This window comes from Temnothorax curvispinosus, unplaced genomic scaffold (assembly GCF_003070985.1).
Source record: "Temnothorax curvispinosus isolate PA1 unplaced genomic scaffold, ASM307098v1 QBEX01004686.1, whole genome shotgun sequence".
In the NCBI taxonomy this organism is placed as follows: Eukaryota; Metazoa; Arthropoda; class Insecta; order Hymenoptera; family Formicidae; genus Temnothorax; species Temnothorax curvispinosus.
Window position 1 is genome coordinate 409,819 of NW_020214466.1, and position 13,797 is coordinate 423,615.

The 13,797-nt window shown below is 36.3% G+C and overlaps 1 protein-coding gene across 2 annotated transcripts; it reads right to left on the reverse strand.

The window, feature by feature from the left end:
- Positions 1-3,467: 3,467 nt before the first annotated feature.
- Positions 3,468-8,254, reverse strand: LOC112453775 (protein hairy-like). 2 transcript variants are annotated; one of them, XM_025014699.1, is made up of 3 exons: positions 7,809-8,254; positions 7,532-7,624; positions 3,468-4,749 (listed from the first exon to the last, which is right to left on the reverse strand). In XM_025014699.1, exons 1-3 carry the CDS (start codon positions 7,899-7,901, stop codon positions 3,544-3,546), a joined length of 1,392 nt encoding a protein of 463 aa, XP_024870467.1. In that variant the 5' UTR covers positions 7,902-8,254; the 3' UTR covers positions 3,468-3,543. The 2 variants fall into 2 exon arrangements, with proteins under 2 accessions (XP_024870467.1, XP_024870468.1); XM_025014700.1 differs by lacking the exon at positions 7,809-8,254 and having other exon boundaries at positions 3,468-4,741; positions 7,532-7,616.
- Between the last annotated feature and the right edge of the window lie 5,543 nt (positions 8,255-13,797).

A 13,797-nucleotide genomic window follows, 5' to 3' on the forward strand; every position in this document is an offset into this window, starting at 1 on the left:
GGGAAGAAGACGATGAGGTACGTATCGAGTTTTGTAATCGTGCAATCTATCACGAACGGAAGATCCGCGGATTATCATAAGACAACTGGAAGAACAGATTATCTCAACTGTCGTCCCGTAAATACTTCAAACATCAATGGAAAATCGCGAGATCCACTTTAGCGTGCGCTCGCGAGCGGAATGGGAATGGGGATCCATCAAGCGGCAACTCGCGACTGCAGCCGTACCGGCAATAGCAACGGCAGTGATTGCCGGGGAGAGAGACCCGCGAGATGATCGTTTCCTCAATAAAAATCGTCAACCAGATCGTAGCTCACGTACCGATACGGGACCGCACCACTCCCCGTCGGTCCAATCAGAGGCTCCCATCGCCTTAATGTATTCAAATGTAAGCGGTAGCAGTGTTTATGTCTTGACATTGCAAATTGTAGCGGCCGCGCCATAACTTATAGTAATTGCTGTGCGCCGGAGTAATTATTTATACTCGTGATATAGAGTACGGGAGTTACTCACAGCTAGGGGATCTATATATACACCGACATCGAGGCCCATTGTGCACGTGAATATCGAAAAGGGGCGAACAGAGTGCGATATTAAACCCGAATTTAAGCGGACGAATCGGCGACTTCGATGCCTCGCACAACGTAGGACGGTACCCCGTCATGCAAGGATCGAAGAAAGAAAATATAAAATCCGCGGTGCTTTTTAATTCCGTTTTTCCTACGTTAACACGAGATATAATAATCTTTAACGAAAGTAGCACTGTCTCTATATACTCCGTTGGTATTTCAAGTTAAGCAAAACATCTTAATATTATTGTAGTTAATTATACCAGTTATAATAATATTTAATATCTGTTCTAAATATATACAATAATACAATGTACTCTGTAGATAGATAGATAAACTAGTATCTCTCTTTTTTTTTAATTTTTATGTGTATTTGTTCTTTTCAATACAAAATGGACCGACAAATGTGAGGAATTCCGTTAATTTTACATCACAATTTCCAGTAAATTAGATATATTTGCAATGAGTGGATAATATTCGTAGTATTAAAATTTTGCAGGCATTCTTTGACAATTACGTTTGCGAATAAAAAATTTTAATCTCAAACATGTGTGCCGCCATCTCACTGTCAATGCCCGAACTTGTACAGGTTTTCAATGCGTTAAAACTGGTTATAAATAATACTACGTCACGGCGACAACTACATATTTATGACTATTTAAATCAGCCAGATAAAATAAATGTTAAATTCTCAATGATTTGTTAAATCGTTTGGATCGTAAATTTTGGGGTATATTTTTGTTATGCATTCCGATTGCATAATCAACTACGTTGTTTGATCACCTTTATATTAATAATCAATAATTTTAAGATAAAAAAACCGCAAGTACGTGCGCCTCAAGAATAAGACTAAGGGAATTTACAAAGTTCGCGATTTCTGTCGATAAATCAGTTTAAGCATTCAGTCGATGAGAACGCGGGTGGTTTTGCGGTGTAACAGGTGGTTGAAATTCTCATTCTCCACAGCTTTTTGCTCCTTTATCGGCAAAAAAGGAAAGAATAAGTTCCAGTTTATGAATCGGAGCGCGTTTAACGCTCCTTAAAAGGGTAAAGCGCCTCCGATGGCTCTCTCAACGAGGAAAATTTCCGTGCTTTTACGAGATCGTGGAATATGGTAGATCGTGGAATATTGGTAGAATATGTAGGAGCAGCTTTTTTTGCGAGATAGAATTGTAACACTTACAATGAGATTGGTTTGCATTCTGTAAATTTATTTATTTTGTCGATGATTGTATCGTTTATACTAGAATAATCAAAAATAAGTAATAAACATCGTATCTTTCTCAAAGATTGTATTTCAACGTTACATTTTTTTATCACAAACACCACTTAACACGTTGAATGCCATGAATGATAGCCGCCGCTATGATTTTCAAATAAGTCGCGTTAATATACGAATAAAATGTAATTAACAATAAAAAGTTATAAAAAATATTAGAAAATTTTGCATATCATGGATAGAGAACTGACTTAATAACAAAAATTTATAAAAAATGAAAAGCTACATGCATAATTTTAAATTATGCATATAGCTTTTAATTTATTTTTTTGCGAAGTACGTCATATGGCAGTGAACGTGTTAATTAACAATACTGACCATCATTAAAAATCGTAAATCACTGAAACATAATCATCACTCACATAATATTAATTAACGTAAAATTATAATTTATGATTAAACCTTAATTATTTAAATAAGAATGAGGAAATATTTACAGAGCTATTCACATATTACGCGTTACGACAGACTTAACGAAATATTGTTTAATCTATTTAAAGCTTACGAGTCTTCATGAAATGGCGAAGATGCAGCATAACGATGCATCAAGTACATTAACCCTCCGAGAACACAAACGGTCAATTTGACTTTTTTTTCTTTTTTTTTTCTTTTTTTTTTACCAGAAAAATTTTTGGCTAGAAATATTAAAAATAAATTTTTTTTTGTAAATCACGTTTTTTTCAAAAGAACACTCATGGGTCAATCTGACCCTACACACACTTTGATCGTCTACCATTTTAAATTGACGAGTGCAGTCAGCTTGAAAAAACTTACGGACGTGGAACATTGTTAAATCAATTGATATAAATAAAGTGCCGTTGGAATTATTTACATATTTAAAAAAATTTAAAAAAAATTTTTTTAAATTATTTAAAAAAAAATTTTTTTTAAATATGTAAATAATTCTAACGGCACTTTTTATTTATATCAATTGATTTAACAATGTTCCAAGTACATCTGGAAATTTTTTCAAGCTGACCGCACTCGTCAATTTAAAATGGTAGACGATCAAAGTGTGTGTAGGGTCAGATTGACCCAGAGTGTTCTCCGTGAATGAAAAAATAGGTGTGTTCTCGGAGGGTTAACAATCTTGCTTAGAAAATATATAATCAATTTCACGCTTTGGCACGAAACCGTCTTATTATCGATAATGAGCTTGTTTAACTTCACTGAGAGAAAAATCCAGGTCGTTCAAAAATTAACAAGTGGATAATCCGATATTTTTAATCGGAATTATGAAAAGCCGATCAAGATTAGAATAATGTCCAATCAAGATAGCCGGATATCATTGATAATAAATTGATCGGCTTTTTAAGAAAGTGTCGGATTGTTAATTTTCGTTTGTTAATTTTCGAACAATCTGGATTTTTCTCTCAGTGTTGAAACTATTCTTTAAACTATTCTACCTACTAGAATTTAAAATACGATGTCTAACAAGAGAAATACACAATATACATCATGCAAAAATTCTGCTTCCCTGATTATTCAAGATATGTAAAGTAATATTTTCATGGCACACTCTCGCCAATCAATTTTGATTTAAAAGTTTACAATTAAAAATCGAAAAGAAACTAATTTGCTTTTTTATACTAAATATTGACAAAATATTTATTCAATTTTGTAATTTTTAGCCTTTTTAATTTATCTTTTTAATCTTTTTAATTTTTTTTCTTTTTTACATTTAGCTAATAATGATCACCAAGGTCTCCACATATCGCCATTAAAAGAACCTGCTGGGCTCGTTGGGAATTTATCGGAATTTGAATTGCAGTTTCGCGGAGTTTGGCAATTCTGACTTCCTGGCAAATCTTGGACAGAAATTGCGGGAGATTGCTCATTTGTGCTCTTAAGCACGTCGGTATTATTCATCGAGGAGGTCGAACTAGTGGGTTCTTGATATCTCGGTCTCTTATCTGAGATCGCCAAAAGCCCGTCGGAATGACGTTTCCTGAGACCGTCTCTCTTGAGTAGCAAGCCATTCGAGGCGCGATTGTAAGTCTTGTCTGTAATCACGGAAAGCGGTTGTCGCAAACCGTGCGTCGCAGTGCCATTCGTATGATTGGCATTGTCCAAACTTTCCGTGACGTCTTTTTTAGGTGCGACATTATCGTCCACGGCCTTAGATTCCAAGAATGCCGCTGTGGGTGACTTTCGGTCGCTAGTCGAGCTAATTTGCGGTTTCTGGGTTTCTGGCGAGGACGAGAAGCTCTTTGAGGACGCAGGGCTCTGCTCGGGTAATTTGAATCGATGTTGCGGCTGATGATGGTTAGGCGTCGTCGCCTGTGGATGTTCCGAATGATGACTCTCATCGCCGTAACTCGACGTAGAGGTCGAGGGGCTTAGCAGCGGAGTGTGCGGCCGGTGAACCGCGGTAAAAGCCGACGATTGACCGATTCTTGTAGATGACTCCGTAGCTGGTGGGAAGAAGGGAAAATTCGCGGAGATGCCGGCGGATTGCGGCACCAAGAATGCCAATTCGCCCGTCGGCAGTCGACTCGGAATCAATTGAACTCCGTTCGGTATCTGTATTCTCGCGCTACCGTTGTTATTCTCATCCCCATTCTGGAAATCGCTCTGGAAACCGACCTTTACCTCCGGGTAGAGGCGTTCCGGCATGTAGGGCACGTACTGACTGTAGAATGGCGCCATTTGCTGGAGATGGCTCACGCAGTTGTTCAAGTGTGATACCAATCGTTGCTTGATGGCGGGGTCGACGTTCTCGAGGCGGGTGATGTATCGCGATACTTCGGTAGCACATTCAGAAAATCCGGAACGGAATTTCGTTAGCACCACCGGATCGTTGGCGACGGCCGTACTCAATTGCTGCCGCTGCATCGTTTGTATATGCTTCACCGTCATTTCGAGAATATCGGCCTTCTCGAGTTTTGAATGCCTAGTTGGCTGTAAAAAGCAAAAATGGTAAAAGTATATATGAATAACGGATAAAAATTCATAATGATTCATAAAATGTATAAAAGAGAATTGCATATTATCCATCGAGCACGATTAGATAAGAAAGAAATGACCTTGAAATGACCTAAATGACCTTCCAGTCGAGAAGTTAGAAAGCATAACGTGCATCGGTATTGAAAGAACTCTGCGTTATCCACAGAAGTTAGCTGGCGGTAAAGGTAAAGCACCAGATACACGGTAAAAGGGCCGACAAAATGGGATTTCTTCTTATTCGAAGCACAGTAACTATGATTCGCCCGGGGAATTGGCTTCTTGTCAGAAGGATCTTCGACCGGACATCGATCCTCTATTGAAGAAATGTACGATGACGCGACACGCCCATATAATTGACTTGATGTAAACTGCTACCGTAATAACAGACTAGCAACTACGGTAGCTAATGTATCCTATTTCGTAGTCAGCCTAAGGGCGTTTAAGAACGCTTTAGCTCTCGCATTCTCCTAGATTTTTTTCTTAAACTGCATGTGCAATAGATCATTAACTCGTTTTATCCAAGTCACGCGTGAATTGCTCGGGGATGTTTACCTCTCGCCAACATACTATTACGAAATAATCTATCGATAATTTATCGATAAGCGAAAGAAAATTGTGTATATGTACATTATATATATGTATTAATTTATTAATTTAATTTATAAATTAAATCACTAGTATAAGTATTGCTGAATAGAGTTACTTTAAATAACTTGGTACTTATAAGCGATTAATTCAATCGTGGGAAACGATTCAACTCTCGAAAACATCACAGAGCGGTTTTTCAGATATCCTGATGAACGTGACCTTCCCCGAATCGAGCTTATGCCGTATAAATTCCCATCAGCCCTTTAACCACCAATACCTCAATAGTAGCACGGCCCTCTTTTTCAAGGGTCCATTGTATCCTCTCAATTCTTTGAACCTTATCCTGTCGGATCATTCTGATGTTCGCATTTTTATGGTAAATTTGCGATCACCTAAAGAATGAGCGTGGGAGTCGGCAGAGGATCATTTGTACATAGAATCGTCTTGTGACTTGGCAGAATAACACTTTGACTTTAAGGAACGCAATAAAATCAAACGCGTAAAACCAGCCGTGTAACACGAAAATAAATTACTTGCAAAAATGTAACAGGGATAATATTGCGTGGGATGAGAGGAACATCGCCGATATCGATTTTCCCGCGAGTGAATTTGACACCCCAAACTCAAGAGCGAAGAACTGGCACCTGTTAAAGGCCTGACAAAAAAAAAAAGAAAGCAGAGGCGTTGCGCATCTCCCCCTTTTTTTTCGCTGATCCGCACCGTCGTCGCGGAGCTGGATCCTTAAAGATGATACGGTCAACAAAAGAGGCTGCAACCTGAGATGAGATTCTTTTTCTTCGTAATAATTATTTCGAGGTTCCCACGAACACGCGGGGGGCGTTTCGGACGAACGGGACGGACACACTGGAGCGAGCAGGTAGCGGAAGTCATCTGGACGAGAGTGGAGAGAAAGAATGGTGAGAGCGTCTTGTCTCGTTATACATCCCTGTTTGAGAAATCAACCTCAACGGATTGTATTACGCGGCAAAGGATCTTTGATCCGTAGGAAAAGTAAGATCTTAACCAATCGACAATCAATTCGTTCATTTACTTCATAGTTCCGAAATTTATTTATTTTATAATCTTCTTCTCTTTCGCTTTATGCTTTACTTGCAACATTTTTAAACCAATTTAAAAATCGGATATCAAACATTATGTTACATTTCAAATTCGCTACCGACTGACTCAACAGTATTTAAGAAATAGGCGCAGTAATAGGAGGTTTCTTTAGAGGTTTCTTTGCCTTTTCTTTTGACCGACTCGAATGCCATTGTAAAATCTGTAGAACAGAGATTACACGGATGTATGAGGATCCTGTTCCATCTGTTTCCCACGCGGAGACATCTAAAATACTATACTAAAACAAAACCTACCCCCCACTTCCTTTCGTCCAATCCTCCAGTCTAAAACGGATCCTGTCGCAGAGGATGCCGAGGGAAAAAGGGGTCCACACAGTGGACAACCTGATCAAATACATTCAATATACATCCGTTATGACAACTTCCGCCACCGACATAATGATCAGTCAGTCGTATACATTTCGGAGTTTTATATTACCGTAACAAAAATTATACTTTTTTTTAATATTAAGTTGACAAAAATATAATTACATTTTTGGCTTAAAAAAAATGTAATATTGAACATTTTATACAATTTATAATACGACAATATTTAATAATCAAAAATTAAATTTTTCTACCTTGGATAAGATTGGAATTAATTTGAGCATGTGGCCACTAATTCGAGGAAAGTATTTACGATAATAATACTCAAAACAATAACTGTAAATAACGTGCAAAAATGCTGTGTTTCTTAAGTGTCCTTCAGAGCGCGATCAGAAGTAGCACATTTTTTTGGTTATCTCTCATAAAGCGGATCACGTCTCTAGATAAACAGCGCAGAAGTCACGTTTTTCTACGACATGTTTTAACACGGCACCATGTGGATCTCACGAGGGCAAACAAAAATTATGCGTGCACTGACTGGCATGCAATCTCGTGCTATCATTTGACCGTTTTGCTGATGTCGTTGTTTATCGTGAATCTTACTGTTCGGTCAAATAATTTAAGCGCGTGTAAAATATTAAAAGACACAAAAAGTAATAATCTTTATATCAAAATTTAAAAAGAAATTAAATATTTAGACTTACGTCTTTTTCACTAACGAGTATGAAATTCTTCAGCTCATCGAGATACTGATTAATTCGTGCGCGTCGACGTTTTTCCATAATCGGTTTGTTGCTCTGAAATAATCGAATTAAGATTTATTCACTTATTCACAATAGTAAATAATTCTTTAAATCGTCGTACCATATTACTTCTCTCCATTTTAAATAGAATAGATATATCAATTATATTAATTTTTAGTATGAAGATTTTCTGTGCAATGATAGAATGATTTCATCTGATTATAAAAACTGTAATTACCCTCCTCAGTTCGGCTTTCGTCATTCCCGAATGTGTTTGAGGCTCGAGTTCCTCCTCGCTGCCCAACATTTTGTAGTTACAGTAATCCACCATTAAGCAGAGTTCTTGATCATCATAACTTCCGTGCGGATGCACTTATTGCAGTTAATTATTAAATTAATCCTGGAGAATTACTCCGATTGATAGGCTGCGTACACTCACAATGTGATAAGTCAAAGTTGAACGTTCGCACTAAAGGACACTGAAACTTTGTTTAACAGCCAAGCGTTTCTCAAGCATGCGAGTGCGAGAATTATTTTCACTAAAATAGAGACCGTTGAGTTTGAAAAAAAAAAACAACAACTTTCGTCCGGTCAAATCGTCGGTCTTGTGTTAACGTGTGACTCCGAAGTTCTGAAGTGATGTGTAGGGAAGTCCATCCTTCCGATGGACGTCCCGCTTGGGGCATTGAGGGTAACTGTTTTCGATTTCGAAGACCGCATGCCGATGTACCACCCGTATAGAGTGGGGAAAAGTGCGTTCCGGAGTGGGATATTGGGTACCCTAAAGGTGGGGAGGTCCTCGGCCCTCCTGAGACCTGTTGATGTGTGGGAATTCACGCCGTCTGCAGGATATACCTCGTGCAACGTAGTCGCTTATTTAATTTGGGCTACATCCTGTGAAGATAATATCGGAAGTGGTTTGGGCAATTTGCAACCAGGCGGGCGATATATTTAATTTATTTTCAATTGGTATAATTATATCCTTTATAAGTACTTTAGCCTCTTACAAAAATGTTCTATAATCTTTTATAAACTAAGAAAAATTATAAATATGCATAATTCTCTTATTTTCCGTCTTCATTATTTATTGTTCATAAGAGATGCGCTATGAATGTTTCCTTATTCACATTGTAATAATGACATATAAAATTTTCTAATGGTAAAATTTTACGAGCGGTTCGATCAATTTTTATCGCGACGCGGACGACCCGATATCAATCGAAAAAGGACAGATTGTTAGCGCGCATCGACTGTAGCAGCGGTAAAGCACAAAGGCGTGCAATAGAGGATCATCTGACAGAGAAGGGCAAACATTGCGTGCCGACATGTGTATGTGCGTGCGTATGCGCGCGTCATAAGTGTGGCTGGCGTGCGCAACGCGATCCGATGCACGGTTTACACGGGTGCATACGAGAGCGAATGCAGGGCCTCTCACGTGGGAATTGTTTTAAAATGTGCTGTTATTTATCTGTACAAAGCTGTCGCTGTTAACGCAATGACATGTTCTGACGTGCTCGCTATTTGTAAAATGTGGATGTATAATAAAACGTGCAATACGGCTCTATTTTTCTCTTTTTTTGCATACATTTTAGAGGAAGAAACTTAATTCGCATATATCACTCCATAAAATTACGAATTAAAAATAACGAAGTTACTTTCGGGTTACGAGATAAAATTTTTGTTACGATTTTTAGTGGTACACTGACTAGAAAAGTGAAAACGCTGATGAAGATATAAAAATGCAGGAAGCGATATGGGAATGCATTTTTGAAACGACATGCAGACAGGCACATAGTAAAAATATAATTTAATTGAACAAGCGTAAACGTAAGACAATATTCGCTTTGTTGTTAAAATCAGTTACAGTTCATTCAACAAGACAATGACTATAGCAATAAATCTTTATGGTTTAAAATGGTTATACCAAAAAATTTTTGGTTGGTGCCTTCAGCACGATTTCTTCCGGCATTTCGAGTCCCTGAAGGCTCTCCTAAATTATTGATTTATTTCGCCATTGTATCTCAACTACATGTTACGTCAACCTCTTAGAATATATTTCATGTAGGGTGCAGACACATTTATTGCCGTAGAGACAAAATAGACAAAGTAAGGTTTAGCCGCTATTTTACTATACTACTACATCGACAGTAACAGTTATATCACACTTAATTCAGTTTACAATCTACACCCTTATTATCAAAATTATACGCAAGTTAATTTTATGCGTATCATTTTTTTTTTAATGTAGAAGACGTTTATTGCTATCGTTATAGAAGATAATATACATATTTCAGAACGAACGAAATAGCCATGCACGCTACAGGCAAATATTACACGCGAAAAAATCATCTGTGGTTCTGTTAGTGGTTCGCGATATATCGTGAATAAACGCGCGGGAGATTTAGCTACGATAAATTATTCCATTTACAGAAGCAGCTGTGCGTTTCACATTCAGGATGCTGATTGTGAGCAATGAGAGCTCTTTAGCTATGACTGAGTTATTAAACGTTTAAAAATCAGATCCTTGTGCGAAACGTGATGAGATGACGAGATAAATGCAACCGATCTATAGTCGAAATTTTTTTTGACGTTCATGCACTTTAAGTATCGGTGTCCAGATATTTAACAAAGGATTTTCAATGTTTACGACAAATAAACCCTTTCGTGTTTGATATAAGTGTTGTGTTAATCTGATAACGATCGATTGACAAGCAGCTGCGATTTGAAAATACAAAGAATTTCAAAACACAATACTTTACTCATCATGAATTAAAATATATCCATACTAATTTGATATGAAAATAATATTGAAATATTATTAATTTATACGTCATGGATGTATCAAAAATTAAAAAATAATATTGTCATATTTAAAGAAAAAGAAAAAAAAGAAAAAACACAATAAATATTAATCTCATCACTTGAACCAAGGTCAAATTTCTGTTACATACCGGAAAAAAGGATAGGCCCTTTTGTGATGACGCATTTTATGTCTTTATAGTAACCACTGAAAAGCATAGTATGTTGAGTTAATTGCAACGTTATCCTTGAGATTGATATATTATATATTATTGCGTCTGAGTTACGAAACGGACTAATATTGAACAGCGAAATTCTTCTAAGCCGTTCTTTAGGATTTTTTGAATAGGTATAAATGGCTTTATTGTTCCAACCTTGGGTCCTGTTTTCTTTTTTTTACATTCTTTAGTTATGGCTGTCTATAAGCGACTTATGATTTGCAATTACAATACAATGCTAGATTCTTTTTAAATAAATTTTTAAATATAAAGTATATTAGCGAATATATATGAAATTTTTTTACTTAATTTATTATTTATATTTTTTATTTAGCATCGAGTATTATAAAACAATTTATCATAAAAAATATATTAAAAAGAGGATTATAAAATAACAATTCGCCAATTTATCTGCAAAAATGTTTGCATTGCAAAGCAAATAATTATATGGATTAATAAATATTGAGTGAGCAAATGCTTTGTTACATCCATTTGCACAAGATCCTTTCTTTTTCCCATGATCCATAATTTCCCATAAATATTCCAGCCTAGCTGTCATAACGGAAGGCGTTCGGTCAGATGTCGCGACCTTCTCATTAACCTCGGGAGGCTGAGAGCCCCAGAGTACTTGGCTTGACCACAAACTTCTCAAGAAGGATCGAGAAGGCGCGTCACGTCTTAAATTTGGAACGCCCATCCCCCGGTCCCCGCTGCTTTTGAGGTTCGATCTTGGGATGCACCTGCAGCTCGCACCCACGCAGTCATGAGATCGTGCAGGAAGGAAACGTTACCCCTAAGTTTCGAAATCTTCATTTCCGCTCACGATAAGTGGAAGCTTTTTAAGTTTAAGAGAATCCTCTTTTTAGTTTCTGTGCGAGTCTCACGTTGAACATGTTCTATGTGTAATATATTAATCGAAAAAAAACCATCTAATTACCGGAAAGAGAGCATCATAAGCTTTCACGAGAACTAAAATCCGTATGTGAACATTAATATAATACGTATCCAACCCTATTATATCGGTGTCGAGGCATGCAAGCCGGCTAAAAAAATACATGCGTGGGGTCGATAGGACGACATCTGGATTGTCGTTCCCGGGAAACGCAGTTGTAAATGCAGGAAAATATAACTCGTTTGCGTGGGATTCAATGAAAAAAAACTCGCCGGTGCGCGGCGGCGTCACTTATAATATTTCACCATTTGTTTCTTCCAAAAGGGTGACATTTGGACAAATAATCCTGTAATGAAGTTTTTTCTTACTAATGTTTACATTCCAATCATAGAATAATGAATATAAGATAATTTCAAATTATTATAAGTGGAGATATCTAGAGAAAAATGCTAGCTCTTTAAATAAATGACATTTTAATTTTGCTTTTACATTGTTTTCTAAATATTTTTTCAATGGCATGTTTTAAATTTTATATAATTGAAACATAAGGATCAGTAACAGATTTCAACAAAAAGGAAAATAAAAGAGGGAACTATAACTGAAAAAACTTTATATACGGTAAAAAGTAACAGACATCTTTGGCACAATAGTTTTAAAAATCCCAATCGTGAATCAAAAATATTCCATTCAGGCGAATTGGGTCAGTGGGTTTCACTGCTGGGAATCAAGTCGTGTGCTGGACACACGTAAAGAAAAATACTTTACAATAGCAAGCTCGTTCAGGTAACGCTCCGATTTATTCCGAATAATCTTTATATCAATTCGCGAAAGTATATGAGAAAAAATTCGTTAAAATTTTTATAAAATATTTAAAAATTTATATTATATAATAGCTTATTTCTCACTCTCTTAAATCTTAATTTTTACTGTGCAATATGATATCTCGATTACGAATTATCAGTAAATTTTAACTTTATGTTGTTTTATTCTCACGATGGTGATCCACTATATGACAATATATAAACAAACTATTAATTACTTTTTGTAAAATGCGATATATAAATAATGATAAAAAAAAAGATTATTTGAATAATAAAAGAGTATAATGCTTAAAAACGTTTTTTTTTTATAAACAAATAATGACGCAAAAGTAGATTTACAATTTTAATACATATTCAATATAAATAAATAAATTTTAAATCCTTCGGTTATACTATATAATTATAGTATATTATATAAATTTCTTTCTAGTTTCTCAAATTTATTTAATAACGCAATAAAATATAAATGAATGGAAATTGTTTAAAAAGATCACATTGCATGACCCGTAAAATTTAAAAATAATTGGAACGTTTTGCCGGTGTATATATCGGAATGAAAGCGTTCCCATAACGATAATACAATAATCAGACACATGTCGTGAGCGTCACGAAACCACCTGGATGAGTTTTAACTTCGCTTCTCATGCAGTAAACGAACCCCAACGCGATGACACAGGCCGATTGCGTTATATTATTTTAAGCAGGGTTGAAGTCTAATTCAACGTTTTTATGAAATTTTTGTTAAGTATTGGAAATCACGCGGTAACGAAATAAAATAAAATAATCGCAAAAGCACATGTGTCGTGGAACAATACTTTTGTAAAGTTATGTGTGCCAATAACTCGTGAAAGAAATTGCTCTCTGCAGCAAGAACATCGACGTACAAAGAATTTTCTAATTATCTGACTCAGGACAAGATCTCGTCTTCAGATGCAAATCCGTGTCCCACTTAAGCTGCGTTGTGGAACGTCACAGGATATTTTGCATAATCCGAAATTTAACAATAACAAGACAACTTTCACAGCTGCTGCTCGGTATATCCTTCACTTTTCAGAACATTGACCTAGTCTTGAAAGACTCGAGGGCAAGGGATCGAAACAGCAGCTTGTAAAAAAAATAACGAACTCTCTCTGGATGCTTTATATAGATTATATTTCTAGCGGAGAGCACACCGGACTAAATTTGCATTTGTCACATTTCGCTAATTGCAACAAATTGCATACTATATCAACTGTGACAGTTTCAACGTAAAATCGGTTATTGTGCAATTAATGCGCCTAAGATTAACTATCTAGATTGATGAGTTTATATCAGTCGTCCAAACTACTGCTTGTTCATGTAACAGAAAAATGAGATGAAACTTTCAGCACTTATATTAATTTATTTATATTAATGCGAAGCAATAAATTGAAGCGAAGAAATGACAGTATATTTGATGAAACCGAGCCACGTGTGCAATCGTAGCATCTGCTCGTATTTCCCTCTCGCAGAGTCCAG

What these genes read in the sequence shown, in the direction of transcription:
- LOC112453775 (XM_025014699.1), bottom strand. Translation starts at nt 7,901, where the DNA reads ATGGTGGATTACTGTAACTACAAAATGTTGGGCAGCGAGGAGGAACTC. An exon ending in CGAAAGCCGAACTGAGGAGG is followed by an intron (nt 7,625 to 7,808) that starts GTAATTACAGTT and finishes CGATTATTTCAG; the next exon opens with AGCAACAAACCGATTATGGA. An exon ending in TACTCGTTAGTGAAAAAGAC is followed by an intron (nt 4,750 to 7,531) that starts GTAAGTCTAAAT and finishes TGCTTTTTACAG; the next exon opens with CCAACTAGGCATTCAAAACT.